Genomic DNA, 9894 nt, shown 5'->3' on the forward strand with positions numbered 1-9894 from the left:
GTCACTGCAATCTTCTTCTCGTAGGATGAATTAATCAACAGCCTGTGATAAATGGCAGCTTTAGCGCAGTATGCTCGGGATGTTTCCAAAGACTAACCCATTTTAGGTCTGCATGGAAAAATTCTGAGTGTACTAATCCACTTTGGAGCGTCTGTAAAAGGGTGTTGGTGAATTATTAACCCAAGCACTTTTACAGATTCTGGCTCCAAACAAAAAAAAAAGAAAAATCTAATTCTATTTTTGTGCCTTTACTAAGCAGAAAAGCAGGCAGACAGAATTAACAGACAGTAAATATTTAGGCATGTTTGTCCTCTCCTTGACTGTTAAAGTCAGATTAGATTCAATTTATTTACTGTATAATGCGCCAAGGCCCCAAACGTGTTGTCCTTATATAGGCATGAAGTCAGGCTGTGAATGTAAAAACAACAGTAACAGTAAACAGGTGAATCCAAACAAACTGCAGAGGCGGCCTGAACTATGAGAACCAATCATCGTGGATGGAGAGTAAAATTTGGATTTGAAAGCTTGGAGGTTACGTTCTGAAAATGCACTGTAGTTTCACGAATAGATTCTGAAGGTTTCAAATTTAGATTTAGATGTGTGCAAGAGATGCAAAAGATTCGCTTTCAGCTCTTTCAGACACACAGACCAGTGACAAAGGAAAAACCAACATAAAACCTGTGTCTCACTATGAAGGTGTGGTCCTTCATCGTCATCGTGGACCACGAAGGCCGAACTGAAATGAGATGGTCTGGTCTGTTTTTGCTTTGCAACACATTGGTTGGGGCGGGCACAGCTGGTGATGCAAAGTGTGTATCCTGTTGCCTAGCAACCCTGACGACACCTAACTTTTTTGTTACAAAAACTTGAGGTTTTAAGGCCCACATTTATAAATGTAATCCTTTATTATTTTCATTACTGGTGCGCAATGAATCTTGGGATAGTTTGGGCCACGAAGGATCCATCCGTTGGGGCCTTTGTTGCCCAGGAAAAGATTTTTGATGGAGCCTTCAAAATGAGACAGTCTAGTTGCGCCGCTGTGACGCAATTGGTCATCATCATACTCATCCAACCGGTGAGTGATCCCTCATGCCCTGTGGATGGGGGCGTTGTCTTCCTGTTTCTCCTCATTTCTCAGGTTTTTCCTTTCATTCATCACCCGTCTGCGTCTGACACTGTTTCTGAGAAGGATCTGAAGATGAAAAGATGCTCAAACAAATCTGGGTGGGGACTAACAGTCAGCAAACAGGTACGCTGCTACAAGTGTTTTATTCTGTCAGTCAGATGTGAAGTCATTTTAAAAACAGAAAAGTTCCGCTCACCAAAAGAGATACAACCAGAGATGGTGGTTTTTTTTTTTATTTGAATCATGTCTTGATTATGAAATAATGTGGCAATCTTAATATAAAAGTGTTCTTTCTTGTCTTCTGCTGATTATTGAATAATATCGTTAGGCTCTAATGTGGTAATCATTTATTATCCTGCAGGCATTATGCAATCACCTCCGGAGATTATGGCGCCCGCCTCATGTCTGCTGATCATAGATGATTACCATGTGATTAGGAAGGTACAGTCTGAGTTATATACAGATTATGAAAAAGTTTTTTTTTTTCCTTCAATATCTCAAAATCACACAATAGCTGTCTCATGATCTCAAAGAGAACAAGCTTTATCGTGAAATTAAAATAAAGATTTGAGGAGAATAAAGACACACTATCTGCATGACAGTATGACACAGTATGACCTTTGATCAGCACATAGAAGCCAAAAAACTACTAAAGGCTGCTCATTCCTTTCATGCACCTCACAGTGAATGATACTGACCATGACCTTCACTGATGATGTGTGTCAACCTGCTATATGTATTTGTATTTCGCTGTCTTCCCTCATTGTGTCTCGTTGTCTTCCCCCTTCCTTCCTCCTGTTTTCATACCTGGTTGTGTTTGGATCACCTGAAATTTTGTTTTTTGTTCACCTTCCTGTACTTCAGTGTTTCCACTCGTCTGCCTGTAAGCCAGTTCTTGTTCTTTGATTAAATGTACGTCACTACACCTGCCTGTCACTGTGTACTTGTGTTGCTTTAGCCGCAGTAGCAACATGGCTGTAGGGGTGGAAACATCAAGTGGTTGGTGGTCCATCACTATAGTCAAGACAATCCAGTCAACTACTGTCTGGATTACCATGACACACACGGGTCAAGGGTCACCAAAGGATTAATCGTAATGACATTAGTGATCTTATTTCATTTTGTCTTGCAAAACCATGAGGTGGACGTTTGTTTTGGATTGAGATATCTCAACAATTGATGGATGGATTGCCATGAAATTTGGTTCAGATAGTAACAGTCTATAGAATATAAGGCTTAATGACTACTCAGGTACTCAGGTACTCATGGAAAATGCTCTGCAACATCATAGGAAACAAAAGCAGGCAACAAGAAAATCCACTGGGAATAAAGCAGACAAAGGCTCAATCCCAAGGCCTGAGCCCTGAGGCCTGAACCCTCACACACTTAATTGACATCACCTTCCCGTTAACACTTTCCCGTTAAAACGTGTTGTGTACAATAGTGGCTTTGGGAGGTTTATTTTACATTTCTATTCCCTCCCTGTTTGTAAACAAAACAGTAATGTTGGATAAAACCTGATGAAATCATATTTGGAATTCATCATCATACCATCATTGGACAGATAACTGCACACAAATAACTACTCTGAATCACCAGTGTAAACCTTTTTTTTTTTTACAGGGTTGGTGGTTTGATCCCCAGTCTCTGCTTTACACATGTCAAAGGGTCCTTGAGCAAGAAACCAAATCCCAGTAACTCCCAATGGCCGTTCCTGTACCTTGCATGGCAGTTCCACCAGCATCAGTGTGTTTTGTGTGGGTGTAAGAGAGGCATGTTAGCATGCTAACAAACTAAACTAAGATGATGACCATGGTAAACATGTTATTGTTTTTACTGTGCGCATGTTAGCATGCAGGCATGTTTTCACCTAACTGCTAAGTAAAGTCAGAGATGTTATAAGAGAGAAAACCACTTAAAGAACCCTGAGTAGATTAGTCCGTAACACCAAAGATGGCGGCTGTATGACAAAATTGTCTGCTTTATATTCTACATCAAGTCAAGCGCACAGTTTGAGGTTTGAAAGTCAGTGTCATGGAACCTTACACATGCATGGTAACAGTAGAACCTGTCGAAAAAAAAACAACCTTATTTTGGGGAAAAGTCACCAAACTTTTTATGCATTTTTTACAACCAGTCCTTCAACCTGAGGGAGCATACAGGTCGTTTGTTTCAAGCCTCTTATACAACCCATTGTCATTGTTACAACCATTGTCATGGTTACAATAATAAACACACGGACTGTACAGACAGCAGTGTACTGGCCTTCGTCGCCATGGTTACTATAATAATAATAATGATAATAATAATAATAGTTGGTTAGGTTTAGGAAAAGATCATGAGGTTCATGGGTTAAAATAGGCCATTCCTTACAATTACATGGTCTTTGTTGTCATGGTTACAATATAATCTGCGAGTTTCACATGGGAATCAAACACCACTCTCCTGTGTCATAGTCCTGTGTTTCGTTGACCCATCCATCCACCACAACCTCCTCCTGATGTGGACTTTGTCTCTCTTTATACTACGTCACCGTACTTTTCCCTTTTTCTCCTGTCATAATTACTACGACCCCTAGATGTCGCCTAGCAACTGTAACTATGGGTCAAAGTAACCTGCTGCACAAACGACCTATAGGCTCGTAATTGATTTGTGATTGCTGTTTTTATGCCGTGGTGACCATTGAAACTGAAGTTAAGGCTCTTTCCCCATTCAATTGGGCCTGGACTTGGCAGCCATTTTGGCAACGCCCTCAGGCTAACGAGTGGTAAGACTTGCCTATAAAAACTTTGGTACAGCCTCAAAAGCTGCTAGCATGGCTGTAGACTCTTAAAGTCTCCAACTGAAACAAGACCAACCACACACAAAGTTCCATTAAACATATATACATAACACATCTTTTTTTTTTTTATTGTTGAATAGTCACAGATAAGGTATAAATAGGACAATGGCATCATTTCATAAATATCTAAATATGGTCTTTAGTTTACTATCTATCACAGTGTACATTCTCATAAAACCTTTTTAGTATGCAAGGCCACCGAAATATATTAAATTAAAGTGAACACATTATTTATTTAACACCCTTCACAAATTACAGTACTTCATGTCTGAACATAACAGTTTGACTTACAGGGGAACTGTAAAAAAAAATCAAATGAATCACAATTTGACAAAGAAAATGTATGACGTGACAGGAAATCAACACTGCAATATTAAAGCACGGTTCAAATTCCCATTAGGAGTTGACAAACGTTTGCACAGTGCAGAGATGTTTATACAGCACAGCCAGTTGTTACAATGACCTTCTCTGAGATATATTTTAAGGTTTTAGATCAACTTACAGACCACAAGTAATGAGAACATAGACATCAGTATCATCCATCTGCTGTTGTATGAACATGTGATTAGTCATAGGTAGTGAGCAGGAAGTGAAGAACTTGTAACAAATGTAACACTATAAGTCAATGTGCCTCAGACAATATGGTGGAAAATGCTATAACAGAACACTGACAGCCAAAACTAACTGCACAGCAGGTGAACGCATGATGGTTTATTTAATGTTGTTACAAAAAATAAACATGTTCACAATCAACTGGTTTTTTTTTTGTTTTTTTAGTTTGAAAATGTAAAAAAATCTACTTGTAAAAGTATAAATCCCTGAATTAAATAAATTTAACACTGATCGGTAAGTCATTGTTACTGCTTCTCACTCAGTACACCGCAACTTATTATTTTAATGTCTGTGTTCTCATCACTTACAGTTAAGTCTTAAAAAGAACTTGATATATTCACTTTAGAGATATTACGTTGTTGTTATTCAAATAAAAATGACTCGTGCTTCCTTCCTGTTTAGGCACCACCGGTTAACGCCTGCCTGTTCTCTGCATAGTCACAATCTTTCCTCTCCTCCTTCTTCGCGGTGGTGGTGGCAGTTTGTTTCTGAGACAGACCCTGGATCAGTTTGGAGTTGAGGAAGCGTCTGTAGGAGTCTTTCTCCATCAAGAGGTAGATCATCCTCTGAGCCTCGTCAAAACAAGAGGGGCAGGGGTTCTCCACGTTCTGCCTCGTTTGGTCTCTGGTCGATGCGTCCAGGTTTACCTGAAACCAACAAAGAGGAAGGGGGAATAAAGGGTTAATATACAGAAGACTAAAGCTGTTGGGATTTCAAGTACATAGGGGGCACTGCTAAGAAAATGACCTTTTTATATTCTGCTCTCCTTCCCCATCTACATTATGTTTGATTACTGGCACTGAAAGTTTTATTCTTTATGTTCAATTGTAGATACAACACACACACACACACACACACACACACACACACACACACACACACACACACACACACAGACATATATATAAAACATAGTCATATATCGTCAAAAGCAAAGGACGAGCCTAAGTGGAGGAGAAAACATCATTGTGTTTATTTCCTTTTTGCATTTTTTGTTATTTAATTTTTGTCAAAAGTGAATCTAATGAACTGAACTGAGTGAAGCGCCAAATTTTTCTTTTATTTATATTATGCATCCAGCCTCCTGTGATAATGATAAAAGCAAAACAGTTTGAAGCTTTTAATCAGGCAGCTGAGGGAATGGTCATTAGTACAACAGTATTATTCATGTGCACATTCAAAGCTTTCATGGTCACAATCAGCCCAAGTATTCACCTCACTGAAGAAGAATGTGCATTTGCATTAATATGATTCACAAAAATGTCTTTGAAGCGTGTCCAGCTTTCAAACAGTCTCGACATTTTTCCTTTTTCCTTTTTCTTTCTTTGCCATTTTTGGAGTCCGTGTTTTGTCTCCCACATTTCCCACATTGTAACATTTATTTAAAGATTACAGATTATAGATTTATGAATGTATTTTCCTCACACTGAGCAAGCTCTCATATCACCACTATTACATATTACATATTTTACAGATAAAGTAATTACCTCATTAGGAGCATCTGCCTCAACGTACTGCTGGTAGATCTGCTTGGCTCTGGGCACCAGCTTGGAAGACGCTGTCTTCTTGTAGTCTTCACAGGCGACCCAGAAATCCATGTTCTCTTCGCTGAACTCTGACCTCAGGAAGCTGGTGAAGACTGTACGACCCGCTAATGCAGAAAGACAGAAAGTTTCTCTTTAATATCAAATCCAACCTTACAGACTCATGAGTGGAGGTGTAGAGGATTGTCATTGTCAAAGCCTGGTTGCCCGACTTCTTTAAGCTGCATCGCTCTGATTTCAGGTACCAACAACTGCACCTACTGGAGCTTAATTGTGTCTGAGTTTCTGGGAACAGGAAATTGTTAAAAGAAAAATATTACAGCAACGATCAGCCATGGTTGCATCCTGTCTTCAAGTGTTTTCAAATAATCAAAAAAGATTACGACACAAGTCACAACACACAAGTCCAAGATCCTTCATGACTAAAAAGACAGATGGAGGAGACCACTGAGACTATGATAAGATAAACTAAAGACCGGACCAATGAGAGCTGGGAGACGATGTCGGGAAGGCAGAAGGAAGGACCTGACAATGCTGGGGGTCATTGAATGAGGTCATGGAACAGAGCAGGTCAGAACTCAGCTGGTTCCCGCAGGGCCATTGCTCCCCTTTTGTGTCCATATATACACACACAGTGTAATTCTCAGAAGGCTTTTGCACACACACGCGCACACACACACACACACACACACACACACACTTAGCACTGGTCAGCAAGCCCTGAGGGGCCAATGACTGGTGCCTCTAGACACGTAGCAGAAAACCAGAGCATGAGAATGCGCCAGAGAGCGTAGCGTCTACTGTGTGTGTGTGTGTGTGTGTGTGTGTGTGTGTGTGTGTGTGTGTGTGTGTGTGTATGTCTCAGCCAAGTCTCCTTCAGTCTTCTTTAACATCATGAATGCAGAGTTAATGTGTGCAGGGTGATGCTTAATTCGCACATTTAAAAAAAAACCAGCTCATCATTTATTTTGAAGTGTATGCCTTATAAAGGATGCACAAAGAGATCAAACCTCACTTTTGGGATCCCCAAAAACCTTACCAGCAACCGTTACCAAGGAATGTGAAGGTCAGAGACATGTCTGACAATATTCCCATGATTGCAGCATCATCATGTCACATGAGAACGATCATGTTTAGGATGTTTTTCTTTAATAAATCCTGAGAGAGATGCTGCTGGAGAACTAATGAGTCTAGCATCTGTCAGACAGTTAATGTCAGCATTAATATAGCATCAGACAAAGTCCTCTGGGCTTCTTTGGAATTTAATTGAGCCTCATTTAGCCTTGTTCCAGTTCAGGTTACATATTTCTTTTGTAGGAGTGAAACTGTAATGTAACACTTACTGTCACTGTTCATGATGTGGCTGAAAGACTCCTTCCATTTCTTCACCTCGGTTGCAGTCGGCACCCTAAAAACACAGATAAAAAGGTTTTTTTTAAATAAGGTTGCACAGAGTTTCCAAAGATAGGTGCGTGCATGCAACTATTTCTATGTAAACTCCAGAGACTCACACAATTAGTGTTCAGGATATGTTTTCATTCAGTGTTTATCCCATGCATGGATTTTGTATGAAACTACTTCAGTTAACAAGCTCTAATGAGGTATTTGTTGCAGCAGTACTTCCTCCACTGAATAGGTGGATAAACCGCCCTCCTGATATCCCATTCAAACGAATACAAAAACCTGCATTTGAAATATAGTCTTAGTCATGTTTCCATCACAATGACACAGCTGTGCAGGGAGGATTTGGAGTGCAGCTCGTCGTGATCCCAGCCGCATTAATTCACTGATCAATAACGGATAGCAAATCTAATCACAGCGTCATGCGTCATCTGACATTTACACAGCAAAAACCTATAATACAATAACGCCTCCTTGCAGATTTCATCGCCTCAGAAGCAACGGCAATAATGAGGATAATTAATAGCTCCTACCCGTTTAGAAAAAGAATAATCTATATTCATATAAATCACTTGAACGGTGCGTGTCACAGAGGCTCTACAGCGTGTCTTTGTGTTGTGAATGGGATGAGTGATACAGCCGCTCAACAAAAAGTGAACACTGATTATCTGTAACCGTGTCTGAATGGGTTCCACGGTTCTGAGAAGGAAAGGTCAGGGTGATGCTAACCTGCTCATAAAGAACAATAAGAGGCTTCCTGAGGGAACACGACCCGAGGACAGGTCAAAACGAGGCTTAATGTATTCCTAAGCAAAAGTTACACCTTCTCCATGGTAACACAAGCCAACACCTGCAATACAATTACAAACATGAAAAGAGATTTACAGGATTTTTTTTTTTTTTTTTTTTTAAATCTAGCAGGAAACGATCTCTTTCCTCTTGAATAAAATGGCTTTTCAACTATGTCAATGCACATCACCTATTCATCTCTCTGCAAACAAAACCCCAAAACAACAGGAAGAAATTTCACAATAAAGTTCCAGTGATTCATTCAAAGGTGGTCTACAGTTTGAATGCTGGCACCGTCTGAGATTTTCCCTCTTTTGAAACTTGGGAGACGGTTCAGTCTGTCAAATCTTAAGATTCAAGCCACAAGTCAGTACTGGGTTAAAGTCAAAGCTGAGTCACTTTTGATTTTGAAAAAAAATTATGGGTTTTGGATTTAGTGTAACTCAAATTACAGATTTATGGAACATGTTCATCGTAAAGCAGCATTTATAATTTTATAACCAGGGAGTGCATCTTCTAAGAGGCTGCTACCATAACCAAACCACCTTCATCATGTTTCCCTGTGCAGCCCTTCCAGACTGAAATACATTTCATGAATTCCTTCTTTTTTTTTCATGCAACACACACAAACTGCTTTTTTCAAGACACATGAAAGCAGAGTTATAATCTGTGTGACTGTGAATAAATTCTCTTTCTGAGGGGAACTAAAGAATAAACACAAACTGGAACAAATATATTAAACTGTACACACATTGAACTAATAGAGATGAGTTCCTCTGACCTTTTTGCAGCAGCAGCAGCAGCAGCAGTAGAGTTCTTCTCTTTCATCTGCTTCTGATCCGCTGTTTGGGGTTCAGGCTTCTGGAGTAAGAAGCTTATTTTGTGCTTGATGTCTTTGGCGCTGTGGAGAAGCAGAAGAGAGGGCAGTGAGTGAAATGCATTTTTTTTTTAAAGATTTCAGTTTGTTTGTATTAATAACATCTGCACAAAGGCTTGCTTGCATGGATGTCAGCTGGTTCCTCTTTGTCTGTATTTAAATGTTGATTTCAGATCATGCAAGTGTCTCTATCTATTTCACATTTCAAAGAATCAGCATGTGCACAGAGCATCCTGAAATGTTCAACAACTGCATTTTACTGCAGTTACTTTTACAGTAACAAATTACATCAGTTTCCACCTGTAGGGTCTTACCTTTTCAAGCATGTTGCAGGAAGTGTTGCAAGTCCTTTACACATGGTGGAATGTTAGAGATCCAAAGTCAGGACTGTTGTTGCTGTAGATGACGACAGGGAGACAACAGTGTGACTGCAGAGAGCAGCGCTCTTCAGTATAAGACGGCAGGCTGCGGGTGTCTCCACCCCCAGCAGTGGCTTTATACCTCCAGTCTGCACACTGACAGTGAACTGACCAATCACACCAAACACAGAGAGAGAGAGAGAAAATGGGAAAAAAAACCCAGTGAGGGAGGGAGAGGGGGAGAGAAAAATGGGGGAAATTTACAGCAGAAAAAATCATATGTAACCAAAACAAAAGGTGTTTTCCTCTGAGGGAGGCGTCTCAAGAGTTTCAGGAGTCACTGA

At 40.0% G+C, this 9894-nt stretch overlaps 1 protein-coding gene across 1 annotated transcript; it reads right to left on the bottom strand.

The window, feature by feature from the left end:
- Positions 1–4055: 4055 nt before the first annotated feature.
- On the bottom strand, positions 4056–9642 carry LOC111227528 (regulator of G-protein signaling 4-like). Its single transcript, XM_022753060.1, has 5 exons — positions 9506–9642; positions 9096–9215; positions 7468–7532; positions 6068–6231; positions 4056–5227 (listed from the first exon to the last, which is right to left on the bottom strand). The coding sequence occupies exons 1-5, from the start codon at positions 9547–9549 to the stop codon at positions 4979–4981; spliced, it is 642 nt and encodes a 213-aa protein (XP_022608781.1). The 5' UTR covers positions 9550–9642; the 3' UTR covers positions 4056–4978.
- Between the last annotated feature and the right edge of the window lie 252 nt (positions 9643–9894).

This window comes from Seriola dumerili, unplaced genomic scaffold (assembly GCF_002260705.1).
Source record: "Seriola dumerili isolate Sdu_G_001 unplaced genomic scaffold, Sdu_1.0 BDQW01000189.1, whole genome shotgun sequence".
Classification (NCBI taxonomy): Eukaryota; Metazoa; Chordata; class Actinopteri; order Carangiformes; family Carangidae; genus Seriola; species Seriola dumerili.

Coding starts and splice junctions, on each gene's coding strand:
- LOC111227528 (XM_022753060.1), bottom strand. CDS start 9,549: ATGTGTAAAGGACTTGCAACACTTCCTGCAACATGCTTGAAAAG. Junction 7,533..9,095: donor GCTGCTGCTGCTGCAAAAAG/GTCAGAGGAACT, acceptor CTGTGTTTTTAG/GGTGCCGACTGCAACCGAGG. Junction 6,232..7,467: donor CCACATCATGAACAGTGACA/GTAAGTGTTACA, acceptor TTTCTGCATTAG/CGGGTCGTACAGTCTTCACC.